We start from the raw sequence: 19,612 nt of genomic DNA on the forward strand, positions 1-19,612 counted from the left end.
CAGTTATAGGATGGTAACGTTAATTAATTACGTTTTATGTAAATGTAAAACATGCAACATACGGGCTAATGCAAAAGGACAATAAAGAAATTTTTTTTATTATAACCTACTCGAGTACTGTCTTAACAATTTATAATCTTGTGTTTTGGATATTATCAGAAAAGTATCAGTATGAAGTCTCCTTCCCTTAATATGTAGGACCCATCCTGTATTTGGGATTGTTTTGCATTTTGTGGTTGTTTTGTTGATCTTTGTAGTATGTTTGCATATTTGTGTGATTATTTAGTTGTGATTTTACATCTTTTTATAGCCATTCTGTTATGTTGTTCAGAAAGTGATTAACAGGTGTTAAAAATGACATAGTGCCTCACAGACTAGAGCCAATGTCACAGCTGGGATCTTGGTTCATCTTAAAGTAGAAGTTTGTGCTCTTGAATTTATTACTCAGGTCCCGCTCTTGCTCCTACATTTAGGATTCTGCCTTTTTAACCAACTTTCCTCTTTTGCTTTATACCACTTCTAAAAAAAGAAATGAATAAAATTCAAAAGCATTTGTGTGGATTGCATTTTTTGGGGGGAACTTACTGCCTCCGCATGTAACTTCTAAACAGGTTCGCCTAATAATAGTAGTAAAGGTACAGCAAGTATTAATAGCAAGAAAGTTAAAATCAAAGATGAAACCAAAATACCGTGACAAACAATAGTTTATTTTAACTTTTATTGCGATGTCCAGCAGGTCGATGATAATTGTACAAAAACACACACTGCCCACTGCTCCCCCCCCAGGGGGAAAGGGTTAAATGCCAAGAAAGAATTTAATTTTAACATGTATGTGGCAAAATAGATTAGTGCTCAATGACGACAATAAAGATTCGGACGTTAAAATAAGAACCAAACTAATCAAGGTAAGACAGACATTTAAAGTTAAGTCTAAGAGTAAGAATATGTTGGATCTGTATTTTGAGTATTAAAACTAGAAAGATGAAACCAACACAACCAAAATATTGTTTCGTTTTACATCTTTATTTCAATGTCCAGCACAGAAAAACATAAGAACATGTATAAACATTTTAAAGGTTTTAAATTAGACCAAACAAACAGCAAAACCCAACTCCAGTAGCAAATTCAATGACGTTTGATCAAGTGTGTACACTGAAGATGCGCAAACACACAAACTGTGTTTTTGTGGACTTAAATCATATAAATACAGACCAAAAGTTTTTAGTTACAGTTAATTCTAAGAACCCCCCCAAAAAATCCCACTATATTTACATGAACAGAATGTAAACATCTTTGCAACTTATTTATTACATATGAAATAAAGTCTAATCTAATTCAGGTAAGATGTGCAGGTACAGTTTAAAGTCATTTGAGTCCCAGAGTCCACATCAGGGGCCATTTCAGTCGACCTCCTCAATAGTGGGCCCCTCTGCACCAGCTCGTGCCTGCTCCCTACAACTACCAGTGGGCATTGCTCCCTGATACAACTTGCTGATGATGGGGTTACACACTTTCTCCAGCTCTTTCTGCTGGTGTTGGTACTCCTCTTTATCAGCCAGCTGGTTGTTCTCCAGCCACCTGATGGTCTCATCACACTTCTCAATCAGCTTCTTCTTGTCCTCCTCAGTAATTTTGCCCTTCAAGTTCTCATCCTGCACACTGCTCTTCATGTTGAAGGCGATGGACTCCAGCGAGTTCTTGGCAGCGATTTTGTCCCTCTGCTGGTCGTCCTCAGCCTTGTATTTTTCAGCGTCCTGCACCATCCTCTCAATCTCCTCTTTGCTCAATCGGCCCTTATCGTTGGTGATGGTTATCTTGTTCTCTTTGCCGGTGCTCTTGTCCACCGCAGACACATTCAAAATGCCATTTGCGTCAACGTCGAAGGTGACTTCGATCTGGGGGACCCCTCGTGGTGCGGTTGGGATTCCTGTCAGCTCAAACTTGCCCAGCAGGTTGTTGTCCTTGGTCATGGCTCTCTCCCCTTCGTAGACCTGGATGAGGACCCCGGGCTGGTTGTCAGAGTAGGTGCTGAAGACCTGGGTTTGTTTAGTGGGAATGGTGGTGTTGCGTTTAATCAGGGATGTCATGACCCCTCCAGCTGTCTCAATACCCAGAGACAGAGGTGCCACGTCCAACAGCAGGAGGTCCTGGACGTTACCTGACGTATCACCCATGAGAATGGCAGCCTGGACGGCAGCACCGTAAGCCACCGCCTCGTCTGGGTTGATGCTCTTGTTTAGCTCCCTGCCATTGAAGAAATCCTGCAGGAGTTTCTGGATTTTGGGGATTCGGGTGGAGCCTCCCACCAGGACAATGTCGTGGATCTGCCCCTTGTCCATTTTGGCATCCCTCAGGGCTTTCTCCACTGGTTCCAGAGTTCCCCTGAACAGGTCGGAGCACAGCTCCTCAAAGCGAGCTCTGGTGATGGAGGTGTAGAAGTCAGTGCCCTCATACAGGGAATCAATCTCAATGCTGGCCTGGGAGCTGGAGGACAGGGTCCTCTTGGCCCTCTCACAAGCTGTGCGGAGTCTCCTTAAAGCTCTCTTGTTCTGGCTGATGTCCTTCTTATGTTTTCTCTTAAACTCCTCCATAAAATGGTTGACCATACGGTTGTCAAAGTCTTCTCCACCCAGGTGAGTGTCTCCAGCTGTGGATTTTACCTCAAAGATGCCGTCTTCAATTGTCAGGATGGACACGTCGAAGGTGCCTCCCCCCAGGTCAAAGATCAAGACGTTGCGTTCTCCTGACTTGCCTTTGTCCAGACCGTACGCGATGGCAGCTGCCGTGGGTTCGTTGATAATTCTCTGGACGTTCAGTCCTGCGATTACACCAGCGTCTTTAGTCGCCTGACGCTGGGAGTCGTTGAAGTACGCTGGGACTGTGATGACTGCATTGGACACCTTGTGGCCCAGGTAGGCCTCGGCAATCTCCTTCATCTTCACCAGGACCATTGAGGAAATCTCCTCAGGGTAGAAGGCTTTGTTCTCCCCTTTATGCTCCACTTGAATTTTGGGCTTCCCTCCATCAGACACCACCTTGAAGGGCCAGTGCTTCATGTCAGCCTGCACCACTGGATCATCAAACTTTCTTCCAATCAGTCTCTTGGCGTCAAACACAGTGTTGCTGGGGTTCAGAGCCACCTGGTTCTTGGCTGCATCCCCAATGAGCCTTTCAGTATCAGTGAACGCCACATAGCTGGGGGTGGTCCTGTTGCCCTGGTCGTTGGCAATGATTTCTACTTTTCCATGCTGGAAAACACCCACACAGGAGTAGGTGGTGCCCAGGTCGATGCCAATTGCTACACCTTTAGCTGCAGACATTTTCACCGGAGATGGTCACCTATCAAACAGTTTGGGTACATTTTAGAATCAAGTTGAGGGAAATAAACATCAGCACATCACTACATCAGTACATTGATCAACAGCACACATTTCACAGTCAACTTTCATATTTTTGACATTATGGTCAATGGCAGACGATGTATTTATTTATTTTACTTCAATAACAGCAGTAATATTGCAGTGTATGAATACTTGTTGAGTACTGTTTAAAAATAGTTCTTACACGTATCATAGGTAAAATAAGCATAGTGTACAAATAGTAAATGCACTAATAAGGCAGACTTTTTCATTTTCAGGATGAAAAAGAAGTGTCAACAACGATAATACTCAAGTAAATAATATGTTGACTAGTTTTTGTTTTTAAATATATTCAAGTACAGGCTTGTAGTTGTACCTTCCACCTCTGTTAACTCCTTTAGAGAAGAATCTTTTTAAAAAGCAGCTCCATCTTTTACATTTAGACTGTAAATCTCATATGTACAAACGTATTTGAAAAACGAGTCCAAACAGCTTTTTGTACCTACATCCCTACAATTAATAACACAGTTTCTACATATTTACAAAGCATTCAATTATGAAACTTATATTTAACTTAGATTCTAATGCAGCTTTCCTCTCAGAAAATAAGGTTGAACTTACAGTTTAGTGTGGAGTGGTCTGTGGTCTGTGGTCTGGAGAGAATGAATCTTCTCTTTCCTCTCTGGATCTTCTGTTGCGCTCTGATCTCTTTCTCTAACTGTCTCTGCTCCGACCCGCAGCTTTATATCTATGGAAGCTGCTTTCTGGCTGCTTCTAGACGTTTCAACCCGCAAGTCAGCGTCTTTGGCAGACATGACTTCCTGTTGGTATTTTCAAAATACATCACATTGATATCAATACAATTAGTAGTAAGCGAAAATAACCATGAATGAGTCTTATTGTGAAAGTAAAATCCTAGACTGAAACTGGACATTAGATGCGGCTTTGTGCAAAATCCCCCGAGGTAACCAGGAAAAGTATAGCAATCTCCAGAATGATCCAGACACAGAAATGTTTCGTTGAAATATTTATTCTCTGTTTTTAGCATATTCACAAGTTGAATTTAACTATTTGGAACTAATGTAGGTAAAATAAATGTAGAGTAAAAGGTACATTTTGTTTCACTCTGAAATGTATTAAGTCAGTTGATGCTAAATATCAAAACATAGAAATAATCAGACAACTACTCTTAGATTTAGAGCTAACAGTAAGACATTCATGGTTTTATCACTCAATTGGTATTAATAGCAAAATAATTTAAAATATCAACTTTAGAAATATTGGTTTTTGCCTTGCCAGACTCCAGCGAGATTGAAACCTCCGTCAAGATGTCAGTTGTAATCTGAGATTTTACTTTCACAATAAGACTTATTCATGGTTATCTTCGCTTACTACTAAATGTATTGATATCAATGTGATGTATTTTGAAAATACCAACAGGAAGTCATGTCTGCCAAAGACGCTGACTTGCGGGTAGAAACGTCTAGAAGCAGCCAGAAAGCAGCTTCCATAGATATAAAGCTGCGGGTCGGAGCAGAGACAGTTAGAGAAAGAGATCAGAGCGCAACAGAAGATCCAGAGAGGAAAGAGAAGATTCATTCTCTCCAGACCACAGACCACAGACCACTCCACACTAAACTGTAAGTTCAACCTTATTTTCTGAGAGGAAAGCTGCATTAGAATCTAAGTTAAATATAAGTTTCATAATTGAATGCTTTGTAAATATGTAGAAACTGTGTTATTAATTGTAGGGATGTAGGTACAAAAAGCTGTTTGGACTCGTTTTTCAAATACGTCTGTACATATGAGATTTGCAGTCTAAATGTAAAAGATGGAGCTGCTTTTTAAATAGATTCTTCTCTAAAGGAGTTAACAGAGGTGGAAGGTACAACTACAAGCCTGTACTTGAATATATTTAAAAACAAAAACTAGTCAACATATTATTTACTTGAGTATTATCGTTGTTGACACTTCTTTTTCATCCTGAAAATGAAAAAGTCTGCCTTATTAGTGCATTTACTATTTGTACACTATGCTTATTTTACCTATGATACGTGTAAGAACTATTTTTAAACAGTACTCAACAAGTATTCATACACTGCAATATTACTGCTGTTATTGAAGTAAAATAAATAAATACATCGTCTGCCATTGACCATAATGTCAAAAATATGAAAGTTGACCGTGAAATGTGTGCTGTTGATCAATGTACTGATGTAGTGATGTGCTGATGTTTATTTCCCTCAACTTGATTCTAAAATGTACCCAAACTGTTTGACAGGTGACCATCTCCGGTGAAAATGTCTGCAGCTAAAGGTGTAGCAATTGGCATCGACCTGGGCACCACCTACTCCTGTGTGGGTGTTTTCCAGCATGGAAAAGTAGAAATCATTGCCAACGACCAGGGCAACAGGACCACCCCCAGCTATGTGGCGTTCACTGATACTGAAAGGCTCATTGGGGACGCAGCCAAGAACCAGGTGGCTCTGAACCCCAGCAACACTGTGTTTGACGCCAAGAGACTGATTGGAAGAAAGTTTGATGATCCAGTGGTGCAGGCTGACATGAAGCACTGGCCCTTCAAGGTGGTGTCTGATGGAGGGAAGCCCAAAATTCAAGTGGAGCATAAAGGGGAGAACAAAGCCTTCTACCCTGAGGAGATTTCCTCAATGGTCCTGGTGAAGATGAAGGAGATTGCTGAGGCCTACTTGGGCCACAAGGTGTCCAATGCAGTCATCACAGTCCCAGCGTACTTCAACGACTCCCAGCGACAGGCGACTAAAGACGCTGGTGTAATCGCAGGACTGAACGTCCAGAGAATTATCAACGAACCCACGGCAGCTGCCATCGCGTACGGTCTGGACAAAAGCAAGTCAGGAGAACGCAACGTCTTGATCTTTGACCTGGGGGGAGGCACCTTCGACGTGTCCATCCTGACAATTGAAGACGGCATCTTTGAGGTAAAATCCACAGCTGGAGACACTCACCTGGGTGGAGAAGACTTTGACAACCGTATGGTCAACCATTTTATGGAGGAGTTTAAGAGAAAACATAAGAAGGACATCAGCCAGAACAAGAGAGCTTTAAGGAGACTCCGCACAGCTTGTGAGAGGGCCAAGAGGACCCTGTCCTCCAGCTCCCAGGCCAGCATTGAGATTGATTCCCTGTATGAGGGCACTGACTTCTACACCTCCATCACCAGAGCTCGCTTTGAGGAGCTGTGCTCCGACCTGTTCAGGGGAACTCTGGAACCAGTGGAGAAAGCCCTGAGGGATGCCAAAATGGACAAGGGGCAGATCCACGACATTGTCCTGGTGGGAGGCTCCACCCGAATCCCCAAAATCCAGAAACTCCTGCAGGATTTCTTCAATGGCAGGGAGCTAAACAAGAGCATCAACCCAGACGAGGCGGTGGCTTACGGTGCTGCCGTCCAGGCTGCCATTCTTATGGGTGATACGTCAGGTAACGTCCAGGACCTCCTGCTGTTGGACGTGGCACCTCTGTCTCTGGGTATTGAGACAGCTGGAGGGGTCATGACATCCCTGATTAAACGCAACACCACCATTCCCACTAAACAAACCCAGGTCTTCAGCACCTACTCTGACAACCAGCCCGGGGTCCTCATCCAGGTCTACGAAGGGGAGAGAGCCATGACCAAGGACAACAACCTGCTGGGCAAGTTTGAGCTGACAGGAATCCCACCCGCACCACGAGGGGTCCCCCAGATCGAAGTCACCTTCGACGTTGACGCAAATGGCATTTTGAATGTGTCTGCGGTGGACAAGAGCACCGGCAAAGAGAACAAGATAACCATCACCAACGATAAGGGCCGATTGAGCAAAGAGGAGATTGAGAGGATGGTGCAGGACGCTGAAAAATACAAGGCTGAGGACGACCAGCAGAGGGACAAAATCGCTGCCAAGAACTCGCTGGAGTCCATCGCCTTCAACATGAAGAGCAGTGTGCAGGATGAGAACTTGAAGGGCAAAATTACTGAGGAGGACAAGAAGAAGCTGATTGAGAAGTGTGATGAGACCATCAGGTGGCTGGAGAACAACCAGCTGGCTGATAAAGAGGAGTACCAACACCAGCAGAAAGAGCTGGAGAAAGTGTGTAACCCCATCATCAGCAAGTTGTATCAGGGAGCAATGCCCACTGGTAGTTGTAGGGAGCAGGCACGAGCTGGTGCAGAGGGCCCCACCATTGAGGAGGTCGACTGAAATGGCCCCTGATTTGGACTCTGGGACTCAAATGACTTTAAACTGTAACTGCACATCTTACCTGAATTAGATTAGACTTTATTTCATATGTAATAAATAAGTTGCAAAGATGTTTACATTCTGTTCATGTAAATATAGTGGGATATTTTTGGGGGGGGTTCTTAGAATTAACTGTAATTAAAAACTTTTGGTCTGTATTTATATGATTTAAGTCCACAAAAACACAGTTTGTGTGTTTGCACATCTTCAGTGTACACACTTGATCAAATGTCATTGGATTTGCTACTGGAGTTGGGTTTTGCTGTTTGTTTAGTCTAATTTAAAACCTTTAAAATTTTTATACAAGTTCATATGTTTTTCATCTGTTCCTTGCTGGACATTGCAATAAAGATGTAAATAGAAACAATTTTTTGGTTGTGTTGGTTTCATCTTTCTAGTTTTAATACTCATAATACAGATCATACATACTCTTAAAAGCCATCCAAACTTCTTTGAGTAAATGACAAAACTAAATGTTTAATTTTTTAAACCAAAAAAATGATGAAATTGTATATATTAGTAATAAACATCTTACTGTATACTTGGATGTGTGTATAAGATTTGGTCTTTAGACCATAGTGAATAAACTGATGTCATAAAAGTAAAACAGAAAAAAAATTGTTGGGTTTAATGACAAATGTAAATTTTGTTTTATTTACATTTTCCCATGTAGTTATTACAACTATAAGGGTTATTGCAAATGAAGAACACTAAGTCTAGAGTTCTAGACAGCTAGAATGAAACAATGGTTATGATGATTTCTGTGATACTTTATCAGCCGAAAACATGAAACAAATCCCTGTTGTTACAGCTGTACTGATGCAACTGCTATTTGTAGTAATTACACTAATAATAAGTTGTATTTTTTTATCATTTGCTTTTGCCACTAACTTTAGTGTTCCAGTCTGACCCCTGGAGGGCAGTGAACAGGCATAGTTTCATAGATAACTTGTTAAAAATATTGCCTATATATTACTATACAATATTTATTGATACAAATATTATTATGAAAGGTAGTATCTGTTTTTGCCAACATCATAGCACTGTATTTAGTTAGAAGTGCATGGGGATTCTCATGAATGGAGTATAGATCATGTCCACCGCTCCTACTTTGCATATGAAGTAACAAAAACATGCTTGTTGGAAAATCAATTACAAAACAAGAACAACCACAATTAGAGACACTGATTGCAATAAATCATAATAAATAATAAATGACAAATAATAAAGCAGGCAACAATAGAGAAAACTAACATCATAAATAAACGACATTCTTTTCTTCAATGACGATGAGATGCATAACCACCACAAAGATATATAACATGACCACAAAGTGCTTAGAGAGTGTTTTGATATGAAGAACGGTAAGACACTATACTGGGTGGGTCCTTGGACTTATACATTATGCAATAAAGAATGTATACTAACGAGGGATCTTTCTTTATGACATAGTGGGAAAGTTTCTGTTCTGGTTCTTTCTAGAAGTTTCTGTTGTTGGGCAGAAAACTCATAATAATAGGCTCTCCAACAACCGGATGCGCAGCTGGCTCTGATTGGCCAGCCTAGTTGAAATAAAGAAACGTCAAGATTTTGCAGTTATTAAGTCCATAACCGGAATAGGTACTATGTTCCTTCAAAATAAGATAATTACCGCGCGATCCCAGTATTACTTTATATCAAACAGCGAAGGCTTGCCTTTATTTTGAAGTATTTAACCGGAGCTACTCTATGTCGAAGAGTCCGACTTGACTTTTATGCTTGCGCGAAACTTCTGGAAACAATGAGAGACTGTGTCCACTGCTATAAAGCTGCTGGTGAGAAGATAAACTCTGTTCCGATCCGGACTTCGTCACAGCGCGGCAGCAGATCCAAGCAACGGGGAGGAGAGCGACCATCACCCGTGAGTATGAGATGACGTTTAGTTCTCGTTTAACAGTAATGGGAGAATTGTAGTGTTTGGCAACGTGAGGAGTTTTGTATTTGCTGAATACATGTTTTGTTTATTGCAGAAAACTTGCCAACCGTGACGCAAAGAGATGTTTCAAAAAAGAAGTAAAATGACAAAGAGGACAGGTCAAAACTGTCGGACACAGCTTTGATGGCCAGGAGTATTTTCTGTCTCAGTTTATCGAAACTGAGTCGTAGTTGAAACTGAAACTGCAGTTTTTAGGTTATTGGTGGCTTCAAAGTAAAGATAAAGTGAGTTTGAAGGACGTCCATCCTCACTGAAATCACCGCTGTCGCCTCAGTTTTAGCCCAGTGTCTGTAATCGCGGGAGGCGCGTTATCAGATAGGGACCGTCATTAAATTACTTCCAAAATAAGCGCTGCTGACCCTGTTGTGGTTGGAAGGTCCAGGGACTTTGTGGAAATAGTAGACAATGTACATACAATTTGCAAACCTAAGTAAACTTAATATTAGTGGCTGTGGTTGTAATGTTTAACCTGAACCATTTTTGAATATATTAGAGGAAAAACAAAATAATAAACCGTCCAAATTTCTTCTCAGTTGTTCAGTTTTTATTACACACAAGTATAAATTGGAGGAGGGGGTAGTAGTGATGTAATACAGTCAGGCCAATTTCACATTTAGGATGTTGGCATAAACTGCGTTGGTCACACCTCTAATTACTGTCATATTTCTTTGTATATGAGTCAATGTAAAAACAAAAACAGTGGGATGGGATGTAATTATTGTTAACAGTGGATATTTCTAAAAATATTTAATTAGGTCCTTTTTATTAGCTGGTATTTCATGTAATACCAAATTAATAAAGTATGTAGGTCAAGAGACAGATTATTATTATTGGTCCTCTGCTGTTCTATTCTTGTTTTTGTTCAAAATGAGTAACGTGTAGTTATACTCTGGGATAATTACTTCAGTGCTTTGTGAAGTTACAGAGCTGTAATAGGAAAGACAGGTTAGGGCTAATGGCTTAAAATGTTTTACACAACATTTTGTCCAAATGCTCCAAATATTAACCACCAGGTTTTTAACCATTCATTATATGGTTCTACACATTTAGAAAAAGATTACTTTTACTGTAAATGTCCTTTTGAACTCTTAGCCTGACTAATTTGCAGTAACAGTATTGTGTGAAACTTCTCTATTGTTCCTTTTGTTTTGTACTGTCCTACTTTGTTTTATCCTTCCTTATGTCCTTTTCTCTTTCCCCTCCTTCTTTCCTCCTTCCCTTGCTTCTTTTTTTATACACAATATTTCATGTGGTGAACAGTGGTCAAACAATATTAGGAAAATCCTAAAATATATTCAAAGTACATTTGAGCTGTCCTTCCCTCTCTGACAGGGACATTCCAGTCAGTGAGCGAATGTCTTGTTTTCAACCAAAATCTGTTAAATTATAATGTACTGCTGCAGGTGAGGAATTAAAGGACCACATGTGCTCACAGGTAGTGGGGTGCGGTTTGTAAAGTGATCAATCCTTTCTCTCTCATACTCACTGTTCTTCTATCCCTATCTGTGTGAATAATTCAGTAGATACAATTCTTAATTTATTATACAAAAACTTTGAATTTAAAAACTAAAGGGCTAAATTTCCCACATGAAAATGTGATAATACTCCATTCCAAATACACAGGTGTTATAATTTCACCTTCGGTGGCACAGAAAGTTTTACAGCCCACAGTTAAATGAAACAGTGAGATGTTTAGATGGTAAATGTCTTTGGGAAAACTATTAAAAACACAGACATATTGTTTTCTAAGACTTCACAAGAAAAAAAGGTTGTCAACTTTTGTGTTAAACATTTGATTCTATGTAATAGACCTACCAATTGCTTTCTAGTAAGGATAGCTGTCACATGATTGCAGTGGAGAAATTTAAAGGGATAAAAGTATGTAAAGGTATACCACTCAAAATACAATTGCCCCAAAATTGTAAGAAAATATTGTACTATATAGTTGGATGCAAAAGTGTGCGGCTGTAATTTCTGTACAAAACAAAAAACAAGTCAATGTAAAAATATCTATTAAAAAAAAAAGATTGACAATAAAACTAAGTACAGTTAACAATTTTTATATACAAAGAATAATACTTCATTTTTATTCTTCAACATAATATTTTATCTTTTATCAGATAAACGTTCTTTTATCATCACAATTAACAAAGATTGTCAGTGTAAAAAGAAGTTAAATACTGAATTACATAGTGCAACAGTTTGCATACCCCTTGATAAATCTATTATTAATTAACTTTAATTTCTGATTAAATACTGTACTATTGGAATATGAAGTAAATATGTTGATTGTTTTCTCTTATTTGACCCTTTTTGCCATTTTGAATTGAGAGAACAAGCATTTGTGCCTAATTGTATGTACTTCTAACTGGAAGTAGTCACTTGCATTACAAACTACTTCAAATGGTCTCTTGCTCCTTACAATTTACTTCAAATGGAGTTTACAGTTTTTAAATTTAAAGTTCCAGCAAACACCAGGTGAACTAGAGAAGAAGATGTAGCTAAATTCAGAGAGTCTGGATCTGAACTACAAACTCACAGTGCAACAACTGATGTATCAACCTCCTCAAGGCTACATAAAATCAGCCACAGTCACTGGTAGGTTCTGCACTCTAAAGGTCTCCGGTTCAAATTCGGTTCAACAGGCAGGTAGTAGCAGGATGTTTGGGTTCCATCAGAGCTGGATCTGACTTCTAAATGTCAATGACCTTTGGTGGGATGGGATTCTATAACCATTGTTTTTTTTTTTTGTGAGGTTAATTCTTTATGTTGTAATTTGTGATCATCATCTTTGCAGTTGATGTGGGTATTTTTTTACAAGAAGAAATGATTTTCTGGCTGCAGTTGTTATTTTAAATGTTGTTGGGAGCAACGTTTTTTGACTGTGACATCAGAAAAAATGTTTTAAAGCATTAAGATTTAAAGGTAAAGAAGAGAGACCACTGGTAGACAGGGTTCTTTGATATGGTACTTGTATTATTATAGTCACTGTCAATGTCGTATTCATGGAAATGGTGCAGCTAATTTAAATTATAATAATGGTAGATTCTAAATTCTCCACAAAGATCAACCTTGAATCAATCTGCAAAGTAACAACAGCTTTCAAAACAAACTGGAGCAAAAATAACAATATTTCTTCTTGAAATGTGTGTGGAACGTGTTTGGAACTACTTTAACCTGCCGACTCTGTAGCTTCTGCCGCTGGTACTGCAATATTCTCCCGGCGGGTTTTGGGATGGTTTTGAATGGAATGTTGATTGTCTTTTGATTTCACATTTTAGTGTATTGATGGTTAATTATATTTATTTACTTTAACAATTCTCTGATTTTTCTTTCTGCAGTATTGGTTTTAATTAGTAGCTGAAATTATATATAATAACAGCTAACAGCTGCAACTCCAGTCATTTGTATTCATACCTTGGTCATCATCAGTGTCCAGACCTGTTGCTTCAGCAAAATATGGTGTATGGTTTGCATAACTTTGTTTGGACACTGGAGATAAGGCATGGCTGATATTTTATCAAAGTACCTGAGAACATGTACTTGATTTTCTGGTACAAGTTACTATAGTCTCCTGATCTTACAGATGAAAACCCCCCCCCCCAAAAAAAAAAAAAAAAAAAGGCAGTCAGAATTTGACAGCATGCTGAAGATGATCTGTTAACTGCTCACCTGATGTTTAGGTAGAATTATATTTACTACAAATAACATAGCTTAAATTGTCTTATTCTCCTTATGTTTTGGAGTTTGTCTTCAGAATTAGAATAATCCCAGTTTCTGTATTCCAAAGTTAAAATTCAATTTTGTCACATGTTAGTGATCTGGCTATTCTCTACTTTAGTCTTGTTCAAACCAACAAAAGACAGATTCAGTCAGTGGAAACTCTATACCATCACCTATGATAATGCTGTCCCTAGATCAGGACTACATAAATGTAGTACATTAATATAAAAGGTGACCACAAACATTTTTACATTTCTATTTGTACATCTAAATCTACATATCTGATAAACCAAACAGTGGCAGTGACACTGTGGATGAGCTACTGCAAAAAGAAACATACAAACAGTACAACAGTAGAATTAAGTGGCCAATAGTTGAATCTGTTCTTATAAGTTGATACGTTGACATTTCCTCGGTACTTTCAGGTAACTCGTCCTTGTACAGGGTTGAGTTTAGGCACCATTCTCCCTGTTCTCATATCAGATGAAGGTGGAGCTCAGATGTTCTGCCCAACATGACTGAGACTTCATTTGTTTTTATACCATATGTATATGCAAATGGTAAAGAAACATTTATACTGTACACTAACAATAATATTATTGTGTCCTAACTATAATGGAAGTTGCACTGGTATTAGTAAGTACATCATGGTATCCAAGATACAATGTGTGTCTTCAAGATACATGTGATCTGACTCTGAAAGCCAATAGAAGCTTTTAAACAGGATTATCTTATATATGTGAAATATCATTCTTAAGAATAATGTGATGTTCACTGATGTTTATAGCAGACCTACTTCTGACACTTGTAAATCTGCTAGTCCTCTGATTAAAGGGGAGCCTGTACCAATGGTCCAGCAGTATATGGACTTAGAAAACCTATTAGATAACAAAGTTTCTTTCGACACTGATATTGATTTTATTTATGAAAATGCAAACTAAAAATTGTTCTTTGTGAGAAAAGTTAGAAATGTTAATGTGGACAAGACTCTGCTTTTTTGTGATTAAGTCTTGAAATTTGCTGTAATTTGTAGGTTTAGCAATCAATTGTAAAAACGTGTAAGGTAGCAGTGGTGTAAATTTTAATGGTCTTGGCCACGTGTGTCAGGTTACAGCCACACAGAAATTAAAGTTTTCTTTAATTTTAATTTAAGTTAGTCCGGACCCTCAACATCCTTTGCAAAGTCAGTTTCATTTGCTCCCATCACGATAAAGGTTTTTCTTCTAGAGGTGATACAAACAGATACTGATGCTTTATATATTCAGCTTTTGGCTTCTTAAACAAAATGTGAACTTATAGAAGTTGGAATTCAAATGTCTTCTGTTGCAAAATGTTTGTCCTTCACTCAATATTCTATAATTTTGTGACAAGTAACAAGTACAACCTGACTGCCTGACTTTTAATTATTTTATCTGTCCGTTTTTATTAATATTATCATTACTTTTCACTGATGCAAACCAAACTTCTCCTTGGGGACATGGGGGGAGTTTTACACTACATGTTGCAGATCATGTAAACAAGTATGAGAAAGACAGTACAACATCAAACATGATGGTTGCAGGTTTGTTGTCACATAAGTTTAAACTAATGAATTAAATCATGGTTGAGGATTCAATTGTTGAGGGATTTTGCATTAACATGATTGAAGTCATTATTAAAGCGGATGCATATTAATTTCCTTTGAATGGATTAATCAGTGATCTGACTAAAAGATAAACATCAAGCTCTGGTTATGTCATCTGTGTGTATGATCAGGTGTCATGGACTTGCCCTGTGATGACAATGAGGTTGTAATGAGTGAATTAGTCCCAAACTGTCTAGTGACTGAACTCTACTGTATCTGAGCAGGAACCATCTATCTGCTCAGGTGATGTGATCTGATGGAAATCACAGGCAGCTTGTGAAGCTGTGTGTTACTCTCATATAATCTCTAAACACTTGATATGCAGCCAAACAATAGTTCAAAAACACTTCAGGTGTGGAGCCTTGTTTGTGGTCAATGTCAGTTTTGTGACTTCTCTCAAAAGAAAAATAATAATCAGCTTAAATAAATAAAAAAGATAAAATCCATGTTCTCTCTTATTGGCTTTTACACTGTAAAACATTATACAGTGATTTAGTGGATCTAAATAAGCTTTTCTACATAACCTAATGTAAATATGTAAGTATTGTTAATTTCAAATTAAGTCTAGTTTTAGGCCACTCACTAAAACTTGAGTTATGACTTGAGGGCTTTTAATTTGAAATGAGTTAAATAAATAACCTGCAGATGGTTCACTTAAAATACTAAATTAAGTTTGACAGTAACAAAAATAGCAGACTTCCTAGCATCCATCATTTGAGTTTAGAATCTCAGATACTCTTATGTTTTATAGTTTGAAGAAAACATTCATTCATGGTAAATTTTTATACGTGGTTAGGACATATTACATAGGTTAGTTTAATCATAAAAAATAATGCAAATCATAATAATGTTAAAAATGGGGCAGCCATAGCTCAGTAGGTAAAGGCAGTCATCCACGGACCAGCTCAGTGGCTCGATCCCCGTTCCCAGCGATATGTCGAAGTGTCTCTGGGCAGGACCCTGAACCCCCAACGGCCCCTTCCCATACCCAGCTGTGCAGTGCCGGTCCAAGCCCGCTAGAAATTGAAGATAGTTGCTTCAGGAAGGGCATCCGGCGTAAAAACTGTGCCAAATGAACATGCAGACAATGATCCGCTGTGGCGACTCTGAACTCACAGGATAAGCCAAAAGGAAGCTAAAAATAAAAAAATAAATAATGTTAAAAATTATGATGATAAAAGTGCTGAATTAAGTCCCTACCAGCACACACTTACAATTTAAGAAGACAGAAACCAGCTTTAAATGTTTTCTTTGTACTTCTTTTGGTACACAATGACTTGAGCAACATGATTATTTGCAAACTGTAAAAAGTCAAATCATATATCTTGACCAAGCATGTGACTAAATGGTTAAGTCAACTTAATATTTTGAGTTAAGTGTTGTATCTTAAATCTAGTTAAAATAAGTTTGTTTTACTCTCATAAACTGACATTGAACTAATTATCAAACCTAAATTCATTTGTTAATTTGCATTTTTAAGGCAGCAGGTGAACTTTGCTTTCCAACTTGAACAAACATGACAATGATTTCCAGTGTATGAGAGAAAACGCCAAGTTAAATACACTCACAAAACAAACAAATGTTCATTATGATGAAGTTTTAAAACATAACTATAACTAACAGGGACTTTTTGATTCCTGTAGCTTTGGTGACAAGTGTGTTTCTTCTGATGACAGTGGAGAAACAGAATCATTCATCTTTCTGCTCTAACCTGTGATGACTTCCCCTCCTCAGCTGTTGAATGAATTCATACTGTATGTCTTTTTACTTTACTCCTGAACTGAGGTTCATTAGAAGAACAGTCAAACAGTAAAACTCAAAGATGATTTAGAATAGAGCACAAAGTTCACAAGCGGGGTGTAAAACACCTTTTTACTGCTGCTGCACTGTCTCTGGTTTTGATGTTGGTTCGTAATCATTTTAGGAAACTCTGAAGATTGGTCACAGTCAACATGTTTTTGTCACATTCTAGTGAATCTCCAGAATGTTGGTTTTTAACAGAGGTTGACTGCAACATGGTGCAGACTTGAAATCAGATTTAAGGTCTAGAAGGGTCACAAATCATATTTAAAGCTAAAGAAGAAAAGTAGCAAAAACTCTTAGAGTACCAGCAGAGTTTTTTGTCTTTCCAGATTTCGACATTGTTCGACGACTGTGAAGATGTAGATGTGATCATCACGAGAACATTAGGGACGTTTAGGGTCTGTCTCTAACAAACTGCTATCAGTGACAATTCTGTGTGTTTGGTAAAAGTAACAATCCATCATCTGGTATTAGGCTGAAGCAGAGACAGAAGAGCATCTTCATTATTTGGTTGTTAATAATGTGCTATTTAAAACTAATGGTTATATCCAGAAGAGTAGCTAAATTTTATATGTCAGCTGTATCTGTAATAAATCAAGATTTCATACAAATTTTAATTCCTTCCATCAAAGCTGGCTTTAAATTTATGACATATTGTGATGAGAAATGATCTGGGACATACACAAGTTAAATCTTTGTCCCTGATTGGCTGATCCTGTTCCTACTTGTACAGTTTGTTTCTGATTGCTTTCTGAAACTACAGGCTATAACCATAAAGAGTTAAACCAAACCAGCAAAAAATGCTCTCGTAAAATAAACAGCTCCTGCAAACTCTTTTCAAAAAATTTCTTCCAGCATCAAATAACAGAATTGACTACACATACAAAGCAGCCATAAAGGCTGTAACTAGCTAACAAAAACACACACACAAGTAAATATGTAAATGGGCAAAGAGAAAGATTAAAAACATAGTACACTGTCCGTACAGAGGAAGGGAAAAGGTTATTTCTTGTTTCTTTTATTTCAATTGCTACATTGTAACACACCTCATCTCCCTCCTTCCTGTTCTGCTTTACCTCTTCCTCCATCTATTACTACATCTCCTCCTACTCTATGTCCAGTGGTGGAAGGTAACAAAGACTTTGTTACTGTACTTAAGTACATCTATCTGTACTTTACTTAAGTAAATTTAATTATGGCTATTTTCACTGTTACTTCACTACATTTCTAATGTTAGTAGTGTTACAATCAGATTATTTAAAATGTTTCATAATAAACCACTTTTTCTATTTTTTAATGAAAATGAATGGTCTTATTTAAAAAACATATTTGACATATTAGCAGTACTCAAAGTGAGCTGGTATGCAGTAACTTTACTCTTTGGCATCCCATACTTAAACATGGCGTTGCCTTGTAGTAGTTAAGAAATAAAACTGGAAAAGGCATCAGATCATATAGTTAATCAGCTTCAACCCATCATTTGTTTATTTACCATTATTTACTTAATGTCCCCCCTGAGGCAGCTATGGTCCACAGAAAAGGACAGAGAAAAAAATTGTCTTTTTAGTAACTTTTAATTTTGATACTTCAAGTAAAATAGAAATCACGTAGTTACTTACTTTTACTTAAGTACAAATTTCTGCTGCTACTTATACTTTTACTAAAGTACATTATTAAGTACAGTTTTTGAGTACTTCATCCACCACTGTTCATGTCTTCTTCCTCCTGTCCTCCTTCTCAAACCCACCCTAACCCTCTGCTGCACTGCTGTGCACACCAAATGTTTCCCTGTGACCTATTTTAAGCTGTGATGTACAAACATACTTTGATATAAAAGGTTGAAAAAGTGAAAAACATTCACTTTAAATATCTACTTTATTTACATGTGACACCAGTCAGAACACAGTGTTGCACAATGAGGAATAAAGTAACAGTGGTCATTTTCTTAATACACATTTATATGAAATTCCCTTTGAGCAACAGGTTCTCAGATCAAGTTTGACATTTTTACATTTTGGTTTATGCCAATTTATGTATATACACTATATACACTACTTACAAATAGTTTCAGAATGCACCTAAAATGCACTTACAGTTGAACTTGATTTGAACTTCTCTGAACTTTTGAATGCACATGTCCAACTGTTGTAGTGTATCCACTACTTTTATTTGCTTTTGTTTCAAAAAATTGCTAAAAAATAAAAAATTTAGATAAAAAAAAAATGACCTTTGCATGCTTCTACTTAAATGCCCTACTTTCATGATATAATATCGCTGTGGCATGAACTTTTTCCATTTTCCATAGATTTCACCCGAAAGTCAGATATTTGTGAGTAGTGTATGCATGTCCTACCCTGATTATGATGCTGTAATTATTAGAAAATTTGACACTTGTTGGCTTCCTATTTTTATCCTTATTTCTTTAGCTATTCTAGCATTTATGCAAACTTTTTAAAACTGTAAGATATAATAACCCTTTTTCTGTTTTTGAGTTTTTAGAACAACTACAGCAACAGAATTTGATTTCTTTCTAAAATTGTTTCTAAAAGATCAGGGGTTATATTTTGTAAAGGGGCCTTTTAGTAATAGAAAATAAAATCAAAATCATCATGGGCAAATCGGACTATGACGTACGAGATGCTCCTTTTGAAAATCGGCACGTCAACATATTATGTTGGTCTGTTTAAAGCCAGTAATTTTGCGGGTGTGCAATTAAGTCATGTCCTTGAAAACCCAAAGCTTATCAAATCAGTATTTTCAAAGTGGACTCAAAAAGATGGTCATATCTGGTCAACAGATCTTTTAAAACTGTCTCTGCTCCACTGTATGTTCACTATGTCATGTCCAGTTTGAATTTGCGATTGATACC

The 19,612-nt window shown here is 37.8% G+C and overlaps 2 protein-coding genes and 1 long non-coding RNA gene across 3 annotated transcripts; 2 read left to right on the top strand and 1 right to left on the bottom strand.

Annotated features, from left to right (window-relative positions):
* Positions 1-1,290: 1,290 nt before the first annotated feature.
* LOC137099669 (heat shock 70 kDa protein 1-like) lies at positions 1,291-4,139 on the bottom strand. The gene is made up of 2 exons (XM_067476800.1): positions 3,981-4,139; positions 1,291-3,339 (listed from the first exon to the last, which is right to left on the bottom strand). The coding sequence occupies exon 2, from the start codon at positions 3,318-3,320 to the stop codon at positions 1,401-1,403; it is 1,920 nt and encodes a 639-aa protein (XP_067332901.1). The 5' UTR covers positions 3,321-3,339; positions 3,981-4,139; the 3' UTR covers positions 1,291-1,400.
* Positions 4,140-4,840: 701 nt separating this feature from the next.
* On the top strand, positions 4,841-7,985 carry LOC137100312 (heat shock 70 kDa protein 1). The gene is made up of 2 exons (XM_067478064.1): positions 4,841-4,999; positions 5,641-7,985. The coding sequence occupies exon 2, from the start codon at positions 5,660-5,662 to the stop codon at positions 7,577-7,579; it is 1,920 nt and encodes a 639-aa protein (XP_067334165.1). The 5' UTR covers positions 4,841-4,999; positions 5,641-5,659; the 3' UTR covers positions 7,580-7,985.
* Positions 7,986-9,366: 1,381 nt separating this feature from the next.
* LOC137100100 (uncharacterized) lies at positions 9,367-16,074 on the top strand. Its single transcript, XR_010910844.1, has 2 exons — positions 9,367-9,518; positions 9,628-16,074. It is a non-coding gene; the product is annotated as an uncharacterized lncRNA (long non-coding RNA).
* The last annotated feature ends 3,538 nt before the right edge of the window (positions 16,075-19,612 follow it).

Source organism: Channa argus, chromosome 15, assembly GCF_033026475.1.
Source record: "Channa argus isolate prfri chromosome 15, Channa argus male v1.0, whole genome shotgun sequence".
NCBI lineage: Eukaryota > Metazoa > Chordata > Actinopteri > Anabantiformes > Channidae > Channa > Channa argus.